The 19,866-nt window shown below is 51.9% G+C and overlaps 2 protein-coding genes across 2 annotated transcripts in view; both read right to left on the bottom strand.

The window, feature by feature from the left end:
- Positions 1-19,866, bottom strand: part of LOC127951887 (fibroin heavy chain-like) — a 58,090-nt gene that overhangs the window by 5,499 nt on the left and 32,725 nt on the right. The window lies entirely within an intron of this gene.
- Positions 9,814-12,980, bottom strand: LOC127951900 (fibroin heavy chain-like). The gene has a single exon (XM_052550034.1). It carries the CDS (start codon positions 12,855-12,857, stop codon positions 9,978-9,980), a length of 2,880 nt encoding a protein of 959 aa, XP_052405994.1. The 5' UTR covers positions 12,858-12,980; the 3' UTR covers positions 9,814-9,977.

The following is a 19,866-nucleotide window of genomic DNA, read 5'->3' as shown; positions in this document are numbered from 1 at the left end:
GGCCCAAATTCAAATCGACAGCATTTGTGCCCTCCAGGGCAGTCTTCATCAGAGGAACAGCCTCGATGGGATGGTTCGACCATCAGCCTCTCCGGACAGAAACCATCCACTAGAGAATTCAAGAGGATTATAAGGGGAGTGCGGTTTCACCATTTGTAAATCTGTGGTTTTGCAATGGGTCTCAAACCGAAATACAAAGTTTATGCATTTGTCTGCTTCATATCAAAAGCGGTTTAAAACCTACTACGCATTCATAAGCGATGTTAACTATTTTCAAAGACTGAAAGTCACTCATTTCTGCATTTCTTCAGGTTCTGTAATGAAATTAACAAATCTTTTCACCTGTGGTTCGTCTTTGAATAGCGCGAGCTATGCTGAAGTATCCAAACAGACAGAAAAAAACAGCAATCAACGAGAAATACATTCGAGCTGTCATCCTCCCAGCCTGTGATCTCTGCTGGAAAATGCAGTGAATCGGTGCGTCAGGACAAGCAGACAGCAAAGAACACAAAACTAAAACGATTACTTGTTGCTGCAATACCAACTTCTGTAAAATGGGATTTTAAAGATTGAAGGAAAACAGGTTAATTCCAACCCTGATCAAACTCACCTGCCTGTAGCTTTCTAGTAATCTGAAATGCCTTGATTAGCTTGTTCAGGTGTGTATGATTGGGGTTGGACCTGCTGAATGCTACGTTCTAGCCATGTCATAAATTTACGCTGGGTACACGCCAGAAGATAATCGGTCTGATTTTGGGCCGATTTCTCCCCTTCCGACAATCATAGCTATGTCCCGATTATCTTGACTGTTCTACAGATTATGTTATCTGATTTTCTCTTGCCGTGAGGTGTGTTACGAGTGTCCGAATCTGATCGGAAGAACATCGGAGACGCCCCGATCGCGAATCGTAAATATTTAACACGTTTAATATTTACGATCAGAATCCTGATGTGTGGGGGGGAAGCCCGAGGAAAAATGCGTGCACGCTCTGGAGATTATCACGTGAAACGAAACCGTATCCAATCAGAAAGCGAGATGATGGAAGACTGAAGCCGTCATGGCGCAGCACAAAGTGAAATTGTTGCGGACAGCAGAGATGGAGGATCATCTTGTTGATTTGTGGCAACAGCACAAATGTTTATACGACGTGTCGTGTATAAAATCATTCCAAACACTATCATTGCAATTTCTTCCTGCATATCGTCCGCCATGATTATTCTGAAGTCTCGCGAGATTTCCTGTGTTCAGTCGAGACTCTGGTTGAAAATCTGTTTGTGTGGTGCACTGTCTTTGTCACATCAGACAGACCGAAGCGGTGCGTGCCGGTTCTTCTTAATCTTTTATTTTTTTTTTCTTAAAATTATCCAGAACAAAATTTACAACAGTAAATGTACAAGAGTGTGCAAACCATTTATTCAGTAAATCAACAACTGTATTAAAAAAAAATTACAAGTCTTGTTTTTATTAACGATGTTCTCCAAACTGGTGCGGTAGTCCTCAAGTCTCCTGAAGAAAATGGATGAAATTTGGCTTGAACCGATACCTTACCCAAAATAATAAAAAGTTATTACATTCATCTGAACGCATACGTATCAAAGTTATTTTACTGGGAAGCAATACTTTTTCCATTACATTTTGCACATCCACCCAAAAAACAAAAATTCATATAAACACAATTACAAAATACATGTATAATATAGACTCCTGTTCCATTGACCAAACAAATCGCAGGGATAATCAAGATCCAGATTAAATCTCTAACACACTTTAGACACATATACCATTAAATAGGGCTGTCACGATAGTAGATTTTTCATATCACGGTTATTGTGGCCTTATCGATATACTATAGAAACCTTGGGGGGGCGGTAGTCAAATTATTTTTTGTCTTTCAGTTTGTCCTTTTTCACCCAACGAACAGAAGGATAAACGCAGGACACAATACTCTGGCTTTCTCCATCTTCTTTGTAGCTCCTATGAAATATCAAGAGAGAAAATATGGTCAAGTTCAACAGTGAGGAATAAATATTTATGGTAACTCCTTACAATGAGATGGTTTGTTAACATTAATGTATTAATTAACATGAACGAACAGTGAACAATACGTTATTTTTATTGACAAACAAAGATTAATAAATTGTGTAGAGTCATTCATTGTTCATGTTAGTTCACAGAACATTAATGTTTACAAAGACAACTTGAGATTTTATTAATTCATAAGCTAATGCTGAAATTAGCATGAACTAAGTGCTGTGGAAATATTGTTCATTATTATTTGTCATTTATATGTTAACTAATGAACCTGATTGAAGAATGACCGCAGATGAGGCATTAAGTGCATGGCACTGCGACCAACTTAACATTTTACAAGTTTAACGTAGCAATGTGTTTGCTCAGTTTTTCGTAGCTACGCACAGGCCATATTGATTGAAAATACAAAAACAAGACGAGCAAAGAAAACGTGGTACTTATTAAATAAAATCACCCTTTACTTAAATGTAGGAACACAGACAACCGCTGTTAACAGGTTAATATAACATTTCCCAGTCTAGGACTAGGAAAAGAATGGCAACTTACTCTGAGAAACACTGCTCTCCTCAGAGTGGCTGTGTCTTCTTGTGTGACAGGTGCCAGCGTTAAGACACAATACTGCCACCTGGGAGCTCAACCAGGTAGTGGCGCTGGAGTATTAACGTGGTGTAATCATAACAGAACTGTTCATATAAAATATTGCGGACATGCTAATATCGGTATATCGCGACACCCCTACCATGAAACATTTTAAATAAAGCCTCTTACTTTATTTAAACCGTATTTTTCACAAACACGCCAAGCTTTATTCCAATTATAAGTCCACAATAAGCTTTTGACCTGTAACATCGGTTATGCTATTCCTATATTTATTAGGACAACTGTTTAAGAATCGACGTCTCTTAGAAACATGCCATCTTTAATGTATTGCCTCAAGAATCACAAGAACTTATGGAACCAATTTCAGCATTCATGAAAGGTTTCTAGAGCACCAAATCGGCATAATACAATGACTTCCAACTGGAATAATGGCTGCAGACTATTCAGCTACCCAAGAATAAATTTAAATACACAAAACAGTTCTTTTAAATTGGCAAAAAAGATAGATCATAATTTGCTAATTGTCCAGTACTCGGGGAGAGGAACTTACAGCACTGATGCCAGAGAGCGGTTATGTGAGAGCAAAATGATACCAAACACAAACTCTTCAAATCAAGCAATTTTTTATTTATTTGAGGTGATAGTAGTGGTAGAGAGAGTCAGAAAATCTTTCTAAACAGTTTGAGCAAACAGGGAAAACATGACATCTGAACAAAAGAATTGGAAAAGACCCCCAGAAAGTATTATGCAAAATTCCCATGAACATGTCCCTAAAGGCGACATTGACCTTTGCCACATCCCCGACACTTCCCTTGACCACTTCCCTGTCCTGCTCCTGCTCCAGCGCCCTGGCCATAGCCGCTTCCTTGTCCTGCTCCAGCGCCGCTTCCCTGTCCTGCTCCAGCGCCCTGGCCATAGCCGCTTCCCTGTCCTGCTCCAGCGCCCTGGCCATAGCCGCTTCCCTGTCCTGCTCCAGCGCCGCTTCCCTGTCCTGCTCCAGCGCCCTGGCCATAGCCGCTTCCCTGTCCTGCTCCAGCGCCACTTCCCTGTCCTGCTCCAGCGCCCTGGCCAGCGCCGCTTCCCTGTCCTGCTCCAGCGCCCTGGCCATAGCCGCTTCCCTGTCCTGCTCCAGCGCCGCTTCCCTGTCCTGCTCCAGCGCCCTGGCCATAGCCGCTTCCCTGTCCTGCTCCAGCGCCGCATCCCTGTCCAGCTCCAGCGCCGCTTCCCTGTCCTGCTCCAGCGCCGCTTCCCTGTCCTGCTCCAGCGCCGCTTCCCTGTCCTGCTCCAGCGCCGCTTCCCTGTCCTGCTCCAGCGCCGCTTCCCTGTCCTGCTCCAGCGCCGCTTCCCTGTCCTGCTCCAGCGCCACTTCCCTGTCCTGCTCCAGCGCCCTGGCCATAGCCGCTTCCCTGTCCTGCTCCAGCGCCGCTTCCCTGTCCTGCTCCAGCGCCCTGGCCATAGCCGCTTCCCTGTCCTGCTCCAGCGCCACTTCCCTGTCCTGCTCCAGCGCCCTGGCCAGCGCCGCTTCCCTGTCCTGCTCCAGCGCCCTGGCCATAGCCGCTTCCCTGTCCTGCTCCAGCGCCGCTTCCCTGTCCTGCTCCAGCGCCCTGGCCATAGCCGCTTCCCTGTCCTGCTCCAGCGCCGCTTCCCTGTCCTGCTCCAGCGCCCTGGCCATAGCCGCTTCCCTGTCCTGCTCCAGCGCCGCTTCCCTGTCCTGCTCCAGCGCCGCTGCCCTGTCCTGCTCCAGCGCCGCTGCCCTGTCCTGCTCCAGCGCCGCTGCCCTGTCCTGCTCCAGCTCCCTGGCCATAGCCGCTTCCCTGTCCTGCTCCAGCGCCGCTTCCCTGTCCTGCTCCAGCGCCGCTTCCCTGTCCTGCTCCAGCGCCGCTTCCCTGTCCTGCTCCAGCGCCGCTTCCCTGTCCTGCTCCAGCGCCCTGGCCATAGCCGCTTCCCTGTCCTGCTCCAGCGCCGCTTCCCTGTCCTGCTCCAGCTCCCTGGCCAGCACCGCTTCCCTGTCCTGCTCCAGTGCCGCTTCCGTGTCCTGCTCCTGCTCCAGCGCCGCTTCCGTGTCCAGCTCCTGCGCCCTGGCCATAGCCGCTTCCATGTCCTGCTCCAGCGCCACTTCCCTGTCCGGCTCCTGCTCCAGCGCCACTTCCCTGTCCTGCTCCTGTTCCAGCACCCTGGCCAGCGCCGCTTCCCTGTCCGGCTCCTGCCCCAGCGCCGCTTCCCTGTCCGGCTCCTGCCCCAGCGCCGCTTCCCTGTCCGGCTCCTGCCCCAGCGCCGCTTCCCTGTCCGCCTCCAGAGCCCTGGCCAGCGCCGCTTCCCTGTCCGGCTCCTGCCCCAGCGCCGCTTCCCTGTCCGGCTCCTGCTCCAGCGCCACTTCCCTGTCCGGCTCCTGCTCCAGCGCCGCTTCCCTGTCCTGCTCCTGCTCCAGCGCCACTTCCCTGTCCTGCTCCTGCTCCAGCGCCACTTCCCTGTCCTGCTCCTGCTCCAGCGCCACTTCCCTGTCCGGCTCCTGCTCCAGCGCCACTTCCCTGTCCTGCTCCTGCCCCAGCGCCGCTTCCCTGTCCTGCTCCAGCGCCGCTTCCCTGTCCTGCTCCAGCGCCGCTTCCCTGTCCTGCTCCAGCGCCGCTTCCCTGTCCTGCTCCAGCGCCCTGGCCATAGCCGCTTCCCTGTCCTGCTCCTGCACCGCTTCCCTGTCCTGCTCCAGCGCCCTGGCCATAGCCGCTTCCCTGTCCTGCTCCAGCGCCCTGGCCAGCGCCGCTTCCCTGTCCTGCTCCTGTGCCCTGCTCCTGCGCCGCTTCCCTGTCCTGCTCCTGCGCCGCTTCCCTGTCCTGCGCCGCTTCCCTGTCCTGCTCCTGCGCCGCTTCCCTGTCCTGCTCCTGCGCCGCTTCCCTGTCCTGCTCCTGCGCCGCTTCCCTGTCCTGCTCCTGCGCCCTGGCCATAGCCGCTTCCCTGTCCTGCTCCAGCGCCCTGGCCATAGCCGCTTCCCTGTCCTGCTCCAGCGCCGCTTCCCTGTCCTGCTCCAGCGCCGCTTCCCTGTCCAGCTCCTGCGCCCTGGCCATAGCCGCTTCCCTGTCCAGCTCCTGCGCCCTGGCCATAGCCGCTTCCCTGTCCTGCTCCAGCGCCCTGGCCATAGCCGCTTCCCTGTCCTGCTCCAGCACCCTGGCCATAGCCGCTTCCCTGTCCAACTCCTGCGCCACTTCCCTGTCCAGCTCCTGCACCCTGGCCATAGCCGCTTCCCAGGCCATAGCCGCTTCCCTGGCCAGCACCCTGTCCTGCACCCTGGCCAAAGCCGCTTCCCTGACCTGCGCCCTGGCCATAGCCGCTTCCCTGTCCTGCGCCCTGTCCCGCACCCTGGCCATAGCCGCTTCCCTGTCCTGCGCCCTGTCCCGCGCCCTGGCCATAGCCGCTTCCCTGACCCGCGCCCTGTCCCGCGCCCTGGCCATAGCCGCTTCCCTGACCCGCGCCCTGGCCATAGCCGCTTCCCTGACCCGCGCCCTGGCCATAGCCGCTTCCCTGACCCGCGCCCTGGCCATAGCCGCTTCCCTGACCCGCGCCCTGGCCATAGCCGCTTCCCTGGCCAGAACCGTTTCCATGGCAAGTTGCCTGACCTCTTCCCTGGCCACGCGGTTCACTGCATGCAAAGCCACCGGTGGTTGGGCAACATTTCTGTGTGGCAGGACACTGGCCATCATTGAAACAGCTATCAGCACAGAGTGGGATCATCTCCGGTATGGGACATTGACCTGGCTTCACTGCATGAACACAGATAGTCAGCTTTAGTTTGTGCATATAGACCAGAGATCCTTAAATCTGGACTTCGAGATCCACATTCCTGCAGAGTTTAGCTCCAACCCTAGTCAAACACACCCGAGCATGTTAATCAGTGCCAGTCAATGTCTTTGGGATCATTAGAAAAATCTGAGGTAGGCGGCTTTGATCAGGGTTGGTGAATGGCAAGTTTTATCTAAAGAAAGAATTCCATTCCAAGTCAGTGGTTCTCAATTCCAGTCATGGAACACCCTTACTTAACACACCGGATTGAAATCATCAGCTTGTTGGTCCAGTTCCTGGATCTCTCTCCTGACAAGCTGATGATCACAATCTGGGGTGTTAAATAAGGGGGACATGCAAAGGGATGGCTTTAGCAAGGGACGAGCAAGGGGTCCCCGGGACTGGAATTGAGAACCACTGTTTGAAGCATTATTCCTTTTTATTTTGTAAATCCATCCGGTCCTTAAAGCCATCCCAAGGGATGATTTCAATCCGACTTTAGAGAACAACTAAAGGCAAACTCTCTGCTTAGGACTTACATTGAATCCAGAGTGTTACTAGTATGTGTGTGTGTGTGTGTGTGTGTGTGAGTTTAGCCTTAGCATCGATTATTAACTGAAACTCACTGAAAACAGGCAGCACGCAAACAGGCCCAAATTCAAATCGACAGCATTTGTGCCCTCCAGGGCAGTCTTCATCAGAGGAACAGCCTCGATGGGATGGTTCGACCATCAGCCTCTCCGGACAGAAACCATCCACTAGAGAATTCAAGAGGATTATAAGGGGAGTGCGGTTTCACCATTTGTAAATCTGTGGTTTTGCAATGGGTCTCAAACCGAAATTCAAAGTTGATGCATTTGTCTGCTTCATATCAAAAGCGGTTTAAAACCTACTACTCATTCATAAGCGATGTTAACTATTTTCAAAGACTGAAAGTCACTCATTTCTGCATTTCTTCAGGTTCTGTAATGAAATTAACAGATCTTTTCACCTGTGGTTCGTCTTTGAATAGCGCGAGCTATGCTGAAGTATCCAAACAGACAGAAAAAAACAGCAATCAACGAGAAATACATTCGAGCTGTCATCCTCCCAGCCTGTGATCTCTGCTGGAAAATGCAGTGAATCGGTGCGTCAGGACAAGCAGACAGCAAAGAACACAAAACTAAAACGATTACTTGAAATGCGTGCACGCTCTGGAGATTATCACGTGAAACGAAACCGTATCCAATCAGAAAGCGAGATGATGGAAGACTGAAGCCGTCATGGCGCAGCACAAAGTGAAATTGTTGCGGACAGCAGAGATGGAGGATCATCTTGTTGATTTGTGGCAACAGCACAAATGTTTATACGACGTGTCGTGTATAAAATCATTCCAAACACTATCATTGCAATTTCTTCCTGCATATCGTCCGCCATGATTATTCTGAAGTCTCGCGAGATTTCCTGTGTTCAGTCGAGACTCTGGTTGAAAATCTGTTTGTGTGGTGCACTGTCTTTGTCACATCAGACAGACCGAAGCGGTGCGTGCCGGTTCTTCTTAATCTTTTTTTTTTTTTTTCTTAAAATTATCCAGAACAAAATTTACAACAGTAAATGTACAAGAGTGTGCAAACCATTTATTCAGTAAATCAACAACTGTATTAAAAAAAAATTACAAGTCTTGTTTTTATTAACGATGTTCTCCAAACTGGTGCGGTAGTCCTCAAGTCTCCTGAAGAAAATGGATGAAATTTGGCTTGAACCGATACCTTACCCAAAATAATAAAAAGTTATTACATTCATCTGAACGCATACGTATCAAAGTTATTTTACTGGGAAGCAATACTTTTTCCATTACATTTTGCACATCCACCCAAAAAACAAAAATTCATATAAACACAATTACAAAATACATGTATAATATAGACTCCTGTTCCATTGACCAAACAAATCGCAGGGATAATCAAGATCCAGATTAAATCTCTAACACACTTTAGCCACATATACCATTAAATAGGGCTGTCACGATAGTAGATTTTTCATATCACGGTTATTGTGGCCTTATCGATATACTATAGAAACCTTGGGGGGGCGGTAGTCAAATTATTTTTTGTCTTTCAGTTTGTCCTTTTTCACCCAACGAACAGAAGGATAAACGCAGGACACAATACTCTGGCTTTCTCCATCTTCTTTGTAGCTCCTATGAAATATCAAGAGAGAAAATATGGTCAAGTTCAACAGTGAGGAATAAATATTTATGGTAACTCCTTACAATGAGATGGTTTGTTAACATTAATGTATTAATTAACATGAACGAACAGTGAACAATACGTTATTTTTATTGACAAACAAAGATTAATAAATTGTGTAGAGTCATTCATTGTTCATGTTAGTTCACAGAACATTAATGTTTACAAAGACAACTTGAGATTTTATTAATTCATAAGCTAATGCTGAAATTAGCATGAACTAAGTGCTGTGGAAATATTGTTCATTATTATTTGTCATTTATATGTTAACTAATGAACCTGATTGAAGAATGACCGCAGATGAGGCATTAAGTGCATGGCACTGCGACCAACTTAACATTTTACAAGTTTAACGTAGCAATGTGTTTGCTCAGTTTTTCGTAGCTACGCACAGGCCATATTGATTGAAAATACAAAAACAAGACGAGCAAAGAAAACGTGGTACTTATTAAATAAAATCACCCTTTACTTAAATGTAGGAACACAGACAACCGCTGTTAACAGGTTAATATAACATTTCCCAGTCTAGGACTAGAAAAAGAATGGCAACTTACTCTGAGAAACACTGCTCTCCTCAGAGTGGCTGTGTCTTCTTGTGTGACAGGTGCCAGCGTTAAGACACAATACTGCCACCTGGGAGCTCAACCAGGTAGTGGCGCTGGAGTATTAACGTGGTGTAATCATAACAGAACTGTTCATATAAAATATTGCGGACCATGAAACATTTTAAATAAAGCCTCTTACTTTATTTAAACCGTATTTTTCACAAACACGCCAAGCTTTATTCCAATTATAAGTCCACAATAAGCTTTTGACCTGTAACATCGGTTATGCTATTCCTATATTTATTAGGACGACTGTTTAAGAATCGACGTCTCTTAGAAACATGCCATCTTTAATGTATTGCCTCAAGGATCACAAGAACTTATGGAACCAATTTCAGCATTCATGAAAGGTTTCTAGAGCACCAAATCGGCATAATACAATGACTTCCAACTGGAATAATGGCTGCAGACTATTCAGCTACCCAAGAATAAATTTAAATACACAAAACAGTTCTTTTAAATTGGCAAAAAAGATAGATCATAATTTGCTAATTGTCCAGTACTCGGGGAGAGGAACTTACAGCACTGATGCCAGAGAGCGGTTATGTGAGAGCAAAATGATACCAAACACAAACTCTTCAAATCAAGCAATTTTTTATTTATTTGAGGTGATAGTAGTGGTAGAGAGAGTCAGAAAATCTTTCTAAACAGTTTGAGCAAACAGGGAAAACATGACATCTGAACAAAAGCATTGGAAAAGACCCCCAGAAAGTATTATGCAAAATTCCCATGAACATGTCCCTAAAGGCGACATTGACCTTTGCCACATCCCCGACACTTCCCTTGACCACTTCCCTGTCCTGCTCCTGCTCCAGCGCCCTGGCCATAGCCGCTTCCTTGTCCTGCTCCAGCGCCGCTTCCCTGTCCTGCTCCAGCGCCCTGGCCATAGCCGCTTCCCTGTCCTGCTCCAGCGCCCTGGCCATAGCCGCTTCCCTGTCCTGCTCCAGCGCCCTGGCCATAGCCGCTTCCCTGTCCTGCTCCAGCGCCGCTTCCCTGTCCTGCTCCAGCGCCCTGGCCATAGCCGCTTCCCTGTCCTGCTCCAGCGCCCTGGCCAGCGCCGCTTCCCTGTCCTGCTCCAGCGCCCTGGCCATAGCCGCTTCCCTGTCCTGCTCCAGCGCCGCTTCCCTGTCCTGCTCCAGCGCCCTGGCCATAGCCGCTTCCCTGTCCTGCTCCAGCGCCGCTTCCCTGTCCTGCTCCAGCGCCGCTTCCCTGTCCTGCTCCAGCGCCGCTTCCCTGTCCTGCTCCAGCGCCGCTTCCCTGTCCTGCTCCAGCGCCGCTTCCCTGTCCTGCTCCAGCGCCCTGGCCATAGCCGCTTCCCTGTCCTGCTCCAGTGCCCTGGCCATAGCCGCTTCCCTGTCCTGCTCCAGCGCCGCTTCCCTGTCCTGCTCCAGCGCCGCTTCCCTGTCCTGCTCCAGCGCCACTTCCCTGTCCTGCTCCAGCGCCCTGGCCATAACCGCTTCCCTGTCCTGCTCCAGCGCCGCTTCCCTGTCCTGCTCCAGCGCCCTGGCCATAGCCGCTTCCCTGTCCTGCTCCAGCGCCGCTTCCCTGTCCTGCTCCAGCTCCCTGGCCAGCACCGCTTCCCTGTCCTGCTCCAGTGCCGCTTCCGTGTCCTGCTCCTGCTCCAGCGCCGCTTCCGTGTCCAGCTCCTGCGCCCTGGCCATAGCCGCTTCCATGTCCTGCTCCAGCGCCACTTCCCTGTCCGGCTCCTGCTCCAGCGCCACTTCCCTGTCCCGCTCCTGTTCCAGCACCCTGTCCAGCGCCGCTTCCCTGTCCGGCTCCTGCCCCAGCGCCGCTTCCCTGTCCGGCTCCTGCCCCAGCGCCGCTTCCCTGTCCGGCTCCTGCCCCAGCGCCGCTTCCCTGTCCGCCTCCAGAGCCCTGGCCAGCGCCGCTTCCCTGTCCGGCTCCAGAGCCCTGGCCAGCGCCGCTTCCCTGTCCGGCTCCAGCGCCCTGGCCAGCGCCGCTTCCCTGTCCTGCTCCTGCTCCAGCGCCACTTCCCTGTCCTGCTCCAGCGCCACTTCCCTGTCCTGCTCCTGCTCCAGCGCCACTTCCCTGTCCTGCTCCTGCTCCAGCGCCACTTCCCTGTCCTGCTCCTGCTCCAGCGCCACTTCCCTGTCCTGCTCCTGCTCCAGCGCCACTTCCCTGTCCTGCTCCAGCGCCACTTCCCTGTCCTGCTCCAGCGCCACTTCCCTGTCCTGCTCCTGCTCCAGCGCCACTTCCCTGTCCTGCTCCTGCTCCAGCGCCACTTCCCTGTCCGGCTCCTGCTCCAGCGCCACTTCCCTGTCCGGCTCCTGCTCCAGCGCCCTGGCCAGCGCCGCTTCCCTGTCCTGCTCCTGCTCCAGCGCCGCTTCCCTGTCCTGCTCCAGCGCCGCTTCCCTGTCCTGCTCCAGCGCCCTGGCCATAGCCGCTTCCCTGTCCTGCTCCTGCACCGCTTCCCTGTCCTGCTCCAGCGCCCTGGCCATAGCCGCTTCCCTGTCCTGCTCCAGCGCCCTGGCCAGCGCCGCTTCCCTGTCCTGCTCCAGCGCCCTGGCCAGCGCCGCTTCCCTGTCCTGCTCCTGCTCCAGCGCCGCTTCCCTGTCCTGCTCCTGTGCCCTGGCCATAGCCGCTTCCCTGTCCTGCTCCTGCGCCGCTTCCCTGTCCTGCTCCTGCGCCGCTTCCCTGTCCTGCTCCTGCGCCGCTTCCCTGTCCTGCTCCTGCGCCGCTTCCCTGTCCTGCTCCTGCGCCGCTTCCCTGTCCTGCTCCTGCGCCCTGGCCATAGCCGCTTCCCTGTCCTGCTCCAGCGCCCTGGCCATAGCCGCTTCCCTGTCCTGCTCCAGCGCCGCTTCCCTGTCCTGCTCCTGCGCCGCTTCCCTGTCCTGCTCCTGCGCCCTGGCCATAGCCGCTTCCCTGTCCAGCTCCTGCGCCCTGGCCATAGCCGCTTCCCTGTCCTGCTCCAGCGCCCTGGCCATAGCCGCTTCCCTGTCCTGCTCCAGCGCCCTGGCCATAGCCGCTTCCCTGTCCTGCTCCAGCGCCCTGGCCATAGCCGCTTCCCTGTCCTGCTCCAGCACCCTGGCCATAGCCGCTTCCCTGTCCAACTCCTGCGCCACTTCCCTGTCCAGCTCCTGCACCCTGGCCATAGCCGCTTCCCTGTCCTGCTCCAGCGCCGCTTCCCTGGCCAGCACCCTGTCCTGCACCCTGGCCAAAGCCGCTTCCCTGACCTGCGCCCTGGCCATAGCCGCTTCCCTGTCCTGCGCCCTGTCCCGCACCCTTGCCATAGCCGCTTCCCTGTCCTGCGCCCTGTCCCGCGCCCTGGCCATAGCCGCTTCCCTGACCCGCGCCCTGTCCCGCGCCCTGGCCATAGCCGCTTCCCTGACCCGCGCCCTGGCCATAGCCGCTTCCCTGACCCGCGCCCTGGCCATAGCCGCTTCCCTGGCCAGAACCGTTTCCATGGCAAGTTGCCTGACCTCTTCCCTGGCCACGCGGTTCACTGCATGCAAAGCCACCGGTGGTTGGGCAACATTTCTGTGTGGCAGGACACTGGCCATCATTGAAACAGCTATCAGCACAGAGTGGGATCATCTCCGGTATGGGACATTGACCTGGCTTCACTGCATGAACACAGATAGTCAGCTTTAGTTTGTGCATATAGACCAGAGATCCTTAAATCTGGACTTCGAGATCCACATTCCTGCAGAGTTTAGCTCCAACCCTAGTCAAACACACCCGAGCATGTTAATCAGTGCCAGTCAATGTCTTTGGGATCATTAGAAAAATCTGAGGTAGGCGGCTTTGATCAGGGTTGGTGAATGGCAAGTTTTATCTAAAGAAAGAATTCCATTCCAAGTCAGTGGTTCTCAATTCCAGTCATGGAACACCCTTACTTAACACACCGGATTGAAATCATCAGCTTGTTGGTCCGGTTCCTGGATCTCTCTCCTGACAAGCTGATGATCACAATCTGGGGTGTTAAATAAGGGGGACATGCAAAGGGATGGCTTTAGCAAGGGACGAGCAAGGGGTCCCCGGGACTGGAATTGAGAACCACTGTTTGAAGCATTATTCCTTTTTATTTTGTAAATCCATCCGGTCCTTAAAGCCATCCCAAGGGATGATTTCAATCCGACTTTAGAGAACAACTAAAGGCAAACTCTCTGCTTAGGACTTACATTGAATCCAGAGTGTTACTAGTATGTGTGTGTGTGGGAGTTTAACCTTAGCATCGATTATTAACTGAAACTCACTGAAAACAGGCAGCACGCAAACAGGCCCAAATTCAAATCGACAGCATTTGTGCCCTCCAGGGCAGTCTTCATCAGAGGAACAGCCTCGATGGGATGGTTCGACCATCAGCCTCTCCGGACAGAAACCATCCACTAGAGAATTCAAGAGGATTATAAGGGGAGTGCGGTTTCACCATTTGTAAATCTGTGGTTTTGCAATGGGTCTCAAACCGAAATACAAAGTTTATGCATTTGTCTGCTTCATATCAAAAGCGGTTTAAAACCTACTACGCATTCATAAGCGATGTTAACTATTTTCAAAGACTGAAAGTCACTCATTTCTGCATTTCTTCAGGTTCTGTAATGAAATTAACAAATCTTTTCACCTGTGGTTCGTCTTTGAATAGCGCGAGCTATGCTGAAGTATCCAAACAGACAGAAAAAAACAGCAATCAACGAGAAATACATTCGAGCTGTCATCCTCCCAGCCTGTGATCTCTGCTGGAAAATGCAGTGAATCGGTGCGTCAGGACAAGCAGACAGCAAAGAACACAAAACTAAAACGATTACTTGTTGCTGCAATACCAACTTCTGTAAAATGGGATTTTAAAGATTGAAGGAAAACAGGTTAATTCCAACCCTGATCAAACTCACCTGCCTGTAGCTTTCTAGTAATCTGAAATGCCTTGATTAGCTTGTTCAGGTGTGTATGATTGGGGTTGGACCTGCTGAATGCTACGTTCTAGCCATGTCATAAATTTACGCTGGGTACACGCCAGAAGATAATCGGTCTGATTTTGGGCCGATTTCTCCCCTTCCGACAATCATAGCTATGTCCCGATTATCTTGACTGTTCTACAGATTATGTTATCTGATTTTCTCTTGCCGTGAGGTGTGTTACGAGTGTCCGAATCTGATCGGAAGAACATCGGAGACGCCCCGATCGCGAATCGTAAATATTTAACACGTTTAATATTTACGATCAGAATCCTGATGTGTGGGGGGGAAGCCCGAGGAAAAATGCGTGCACGCTCTGGAGATTATCACGTGAAACGAAACCGTATCCAATCAGAAAGCGAGATGATGGAAGACTGAAGCCGTCATGGCGCAGCACAAAGTGAAATTGTTGCGGACAGCAGAGATGGAGGATCATCTTGTTGATTTGTGGCAACAGCACAAATGTTTATACGACGTGTCGTGTATAAAATCATTCCAAACACTATCATTGCAATTTCTTCCTGCATATCGTCCGCCATGATTATTCTGAAGTCTCGCGAGATTTCCTGTGTTCAGTCGAGACTCTGGTTGAAAATCTGTTTGTGTGGTGCACTGTCTTTGTCACATCAGACAGACCGAAGCGGTGCGTGCCGGTTCTTCTTAATCTTTTATTTTTTTTTTCTTAAAATTATCCAGAACAAAATTTACAACAGTAAATGTACAAGAGTGTGCAAACCATTTATTCAGTAAATCAACAACTGTATTAAAAAAAAATTACAAGTCTTGTTTTTATTAACGATGTTCTCCAAACTGGTGCGGTAGTCCTCAAGTCTCCTGAAGAAAATGGATGAAATTTGGCTTGAACCGATACCTTACCCAAAATAATAAAAAGTTATTACATTCATCTGAACGCATACGTATCAAAGTTATTTTACTGGGAAGCAATACTTTTTCCATTACATTTTGCACATCCACCCAAAAAACAAAAATTCATATAAACACAATTACAAAATACATGTATAATATAGACTCCTGTTCCATTGACCAAACAAATCGCAGGGATAATCAAGATCCAGATTAAATCTCTAACACACTTTAGCCACATATACCATTAAATAGGGCTGTCACGATAGTAGATTTTTCATATCACGGTTATTGTGGCCTTATCGATATACTATAGAAACCTTGGGGGGGCGGTAGTCAAATTATTTTTTGTCTTTCAGTTTGTCCTTTTTCACCCAACGAACAGAAGGATAAACGCAGGACACAATACTCTGGCTTTCTCCATCTTCTTTGTAGCTCCTATGAAATATCAAGAGAGAAAATATGGTCAAGTTCAACAGTGAGGAATAAATATTTATGGTAACTCCTTACAATGAGATGGTTTGTTAACATTAATGTATTAATTAACATGAACGAACAGTGAACAATACGTTATTTTTATTGACAAACAAAGATTAATAAATTGTGTAGAGTCATTCATTGTTCATGTTAGTTCACAGAACATTAATGTTTACAAAGACAACTTGAGATTTTATTAATTCATAAGCTAATGCTGAAATTAGCATGAACTAAGTGCTGTGGAAATATTGTTCATTATTATTTGTCATTTATATGTTAACTAATGAACCTGATTGAAGAATGACCGCAGATGAGGCATTAAGTGCATGGCACTGCGACCAACTTAACATTTTACAAGTTTAACGTAGCAATGTGTTTGCTCAGTTTTTCGTAGCTACGCACAGGCCATATTGATTGAAAATACAAAAACAAGACGAGCAAAGAAAACGTGGTACTTATTAAATAAAATCACCCTTTACTTAAATGTAGGAACACAGACAACCGCTGTTAACAGGTTAATATAACATTTCCCAGTCTAGGACTAGAAAAAGAATGGCAACTTACTCTGAGAAACACTGCTCTCCTCAGAGTGGCTGTGTCTTCTTGTGTGACAGGTGCCAGCGTTAAGACACAATACTGCCACCTGGGAGCTCAACCAGGTAGTGGCGCTGGAGTATTAACGTGGTGTAATCATAACAGAACTGTTCATATAAAATATTGCGGACCATGAAACATTTTAAATAAAGCCTCTTACTTTATTTAAACCGTATTTTTCACAAACACGCCAAGCTTTATTCCAATTATAAGTCCACAATAAGCTTTTGACCTGTAACATCGGTTATGCTATTCCTATATTTATTAGGACGACTGTTTAAGAATCGACGTCTCTTAGAAACATGCCATCTTTAATGTATTGCCTCAAGAATCACAAGAACTTATGGAACCAATTTCAGCATTCATGAAAGGTTTCTAGAGCACCAAATCGGCATAATACAATGACTTCCAACTGGAATAATGGCTGCAGACTATTCAGCTACCCAAGAATAAATTTAAATACACAAAACAGTTCTTTTAAATTGGCAAAAAAGATAGATCATAATTTGCTAATTGTCCAGTACTCGGGGAGAGGAACTTACAGCACTGATGCCAGAGAGCGGTTATGTGAGAGCAAAATGATACCAAACACAAACTCTTCAAATCAAGCAATTTTTTATTTATTTGAGGTGATAGTAGTGGTAGAGAGAGTCAGAAAATCTTTCTAAACAGTTTGAGCAAACAGGGAAAACATGACATCTGAACAAAAGAATTGGAAAAGACCCCCAGAAAGTATTATGCAAAATTCCCATGAACATGTCCCTAAAGGCGACATTGACCTTTGCCACATCCCCGACACTTCCCTTGACCACTTCCCTGTCCTGCTCCTGCTCCAGCGCCCTGGCCATAGCCGCTTCCTTGTCCTGCTCCAGCGCCGCTTCCCTGTCCTGCTCCAGCGCCCTGGCCATAGCCGCTTCCCTGTCCTGCTCCAGCGCCCTGGCCATAGCCGCTTCCCTGTCCTGCTCCAGCGCCGCTTCCCTGTCCTGCTCCAGCGCCCTGGCCATAGCCGCTTCCCTGTCCATAGCCGCTTCCCTGTCCTGCTCCAGCGCCACTTCCCTGTCCTGCTCCAGCGCCCTGGCCAGCGCCGCTTCCCTGTCCTGCTCCAGCGCCCTGGCCATAGCCGCTTCCCTGTCCTGCTCCAGCGCCGCTTCCCTGTCCTGCTCCAGCGCCCTGGCCATAGCCGCTTCCCTGTCCTGCTCCAGCGCCGCATCCCTGTCCAGCTCCAGCGCCGCTTCCCTGTCCTGCTCCAGCGCCGCTTCCCTGTCCTGCTCCAGCGCCGCTTCCCTGTCCTGCTCCAGCGCCGCTTCCCTGTCCTGCTCCAGCGCCGTGGCCATAGCCGCTTCCCTGTCCTGCTCCAGCGCCGCTTCCCTGTCCTGCTCCAGCGCCCTGGCCATAACCGCTTCCCTGTCCTGCTCCAGCGCCCTGGCCATAGCCGCTTCCCTGTCCTGCTCCAGCGCCGCTTCCCTGTCCTGCTCCAGCGCCCTGGCCATAGCCGCTTCCCTGTCCTGCTCCAGCGCCGCTTCCCTGTCCTGCTCCAGCGCCCTGGCCATAGCCGCTTCCCTGTCCTGCTCCAGCGCCGCATCCCTGTCCAGCTCCAGCGCCGCTTCCCTGTCCTGCTCCAGCGCCGCCTCCCTGTCCTGCTCCAGCGCCGCTTCCCTGTCCTGCTCCAGCGCCCTGGCCATAGCCGCTTCCCTGTCCTGCTCCAGCGCCGCTTCCCTGTCCTGCTCCAGCGCCCTGGCCATAACCGCTTCCCTGTCCTGCTCCAGCGCCCTGGCCATAACCGCTTCCCTGTCCTGCTCCAGCGCCGCTTCCCTGTCCTGCTCCAGCGCCCTGGCCATAGCCGCTTCCCTGTCCTGCTCCAGCGCCGCTTCCCTGTCCTGCTCCAGCGCCCTGGCCATAGCCGCTTCCCTGTCCTGCTCCAGCGCCACTTCCCTGTCCTGCTCCAGCGCCCTGGCCAGCGCCGCTTCCCTGTCCTGCTCCAGCGCCCTGGCCATAGCCGCTTCCCTGTCCTGCTCCAGCGCCGCTTCCCTGTCCTGCTCCAGCGCCGCTTCCCTGTCCTGCTCCAGCGCCCTGGCCATAGCCGCTTCCCTGTCCTGCTCCAGCGCCGCTTCCCTGTCCTGCTCCAGCGCCGCTTCCCTGTCCTGCTCCAGCGCCCTGGCCATAGACGCTTCCCTGTCCTGCTCCAGCGCCGCTTCCCTGTCCTGCTCCAGCGCCGCTTCCCTGTCCTGCTCCAGCGCCGCTGCCCTGTCCTGCTCCAGCGCCCTGGCCATAGCCGCTTCCCTGTCCTGCTCCAGCGCCGCTTCCCTGTCCTGCTCCAGCGCCGCTTCCCTGTCCTGCTCCAGCGCCGCTTCCCTGTCCTGCTCCAGCGCCGCTTCCCTGTCCTGCTCCAGCGCCGCTTCCCTGTCCTGCTCCAGCGCCGCTTCCCTGTCCTGCTCCAGCGCCGCTTCCCTGTCCTGCTCCAGCGCCCTGGCCATAGCCGCTTCCCTGTCCGGCTCCTGCTCCTGCGCCGCTTCCTGCGCCGCTTCCCTGTCCTGCTCCTGCGCCGCTTCCCTGTCCTGCTCCTGCGCCGCTTCCCTGTCCTGCTCCTGCGCCGCTTCCCTGTCCTGCTCCTGCGCCCTGGCCATAGCCGCTTCCCTGTCCTGCTCCAGCGCCCTGGCCATAGCCGCTTCCCTGTCCTGCTCCAGCGCCGCTTCCCTGTCCTGCTCCAGCGCCGCTTCCCTGTCCTGCTCCAGCGCCGCTTCCCTGTCCTGCTCCAGCGCCGCTTCCCTGTCCTGCTCCAGCGCCGCTTCCCTGTCCTGCTCCAGCGCCGCTTCCCTGTCCTGCTCCAGCGCCGCTTCCCTGTCCTGCTCCAGCGCCGCTTCCCTGTCCTGCTCCAACGCCGCTTCCCTGTCCTGCTCCAGCGCCGCTTCCCTGTCCAGCTCCTGCGCCCTGGCCATAGCCGCTTCCCTGTCCAGCTCCTGCGCCCTGGCCATAGCCGCTTCCCTGTCCAGCTCCTGCGCCCTGGCCATAGCCGCTTCCCTGTCCAGCTCCTGCGCCCTGGCCATAGCCGCTTCCCTGTCCTGCTCCAGCGCCCTGGCCATAGCCGCTTCCCTGTCCTGCTCCAGCGCCCTGGCCATAGCCGCTTCCCTGTCCTGCTCCAGCGCCCTGGCCATAGCCGCTTCCCTGTCCTGCTCCAGCGCCCTGGCCATAGCCGCTTCCCTGTCCAACTCCTGCGCCACTTCCCTGTCCAGCTCCTGCACCCTGGCCATAGCCGCTTCCCAGGCCATAGCCGCTTCCCTGGCCAGCACCCTGTCCTGCACCCTGTCCAAAGCCGCTTCCCTGACCTGCGCCCTGGCCATAGCCGCTTCCCTGACCCGCGCCCTGTCCCGCGCCCTGGCCATAGCCGCTTCCCTGACCCGCGCCCTGGCCATAGCCGCTTCCCTGACCCGCGCCCTGGCCATAAACGCTTCCCTGACCTGCGCCCTGGCCATAGCCGCTTCCCTGGCCAGAACCGTTTCCATGGCAAGTTGCCTGACCTCTTCCCTGGCCACGCGGTTCACTGCATGCAAAGCCACCGGTGGTTGGGCAACATTTCTGTGTGGCAGGACACTGGCCATCATTGAAACAGCTATCAGCACAGAGTGGGATCATCTCCGGTATGGGACATTGACCTGGCTTCACTGCATGAACACAGATAGTCAGCTTTAGTTTGTGCATATAGACCAGAGATCCTTAAATCTGGACTTCGAGATCCACATTCCTGCAGAGTTTAGCTCCAACCCTAGTCAAACACACCCGAGCAT

This window comes from Carassius gibelio, chromosome B3 (assembly GCF_023724105.1).
Source record: "Carassius gibelio isolate Cgi1373 ecotype wild population from Czech Republic chromosome B3, carGib1.2-hapl.c, whole genome shotgun sequence".
NCBI classification, from domain to species: domain Eukaryota; kingdom Metazoa; phylum Chordata; class Actinopteri; order Cypriniformes; family Cyprinidae; genus Carassius; species Carassius gibelio.
Note: the sequence above shows the minus strand (reverse complement) of the source record. Positions and strands in the feature narration are given on the sequence as shown.

Bases quoted from the DNA above. Each gene is read 5' to 3' on its own strand.
- LOC127951900 (XM_052550034.1), bottom strand. From the start codon at position 12,857: ATGCACAAACTAAAGCTGACTATCTGTGTTCATGCAGTGAAGCCAGGT.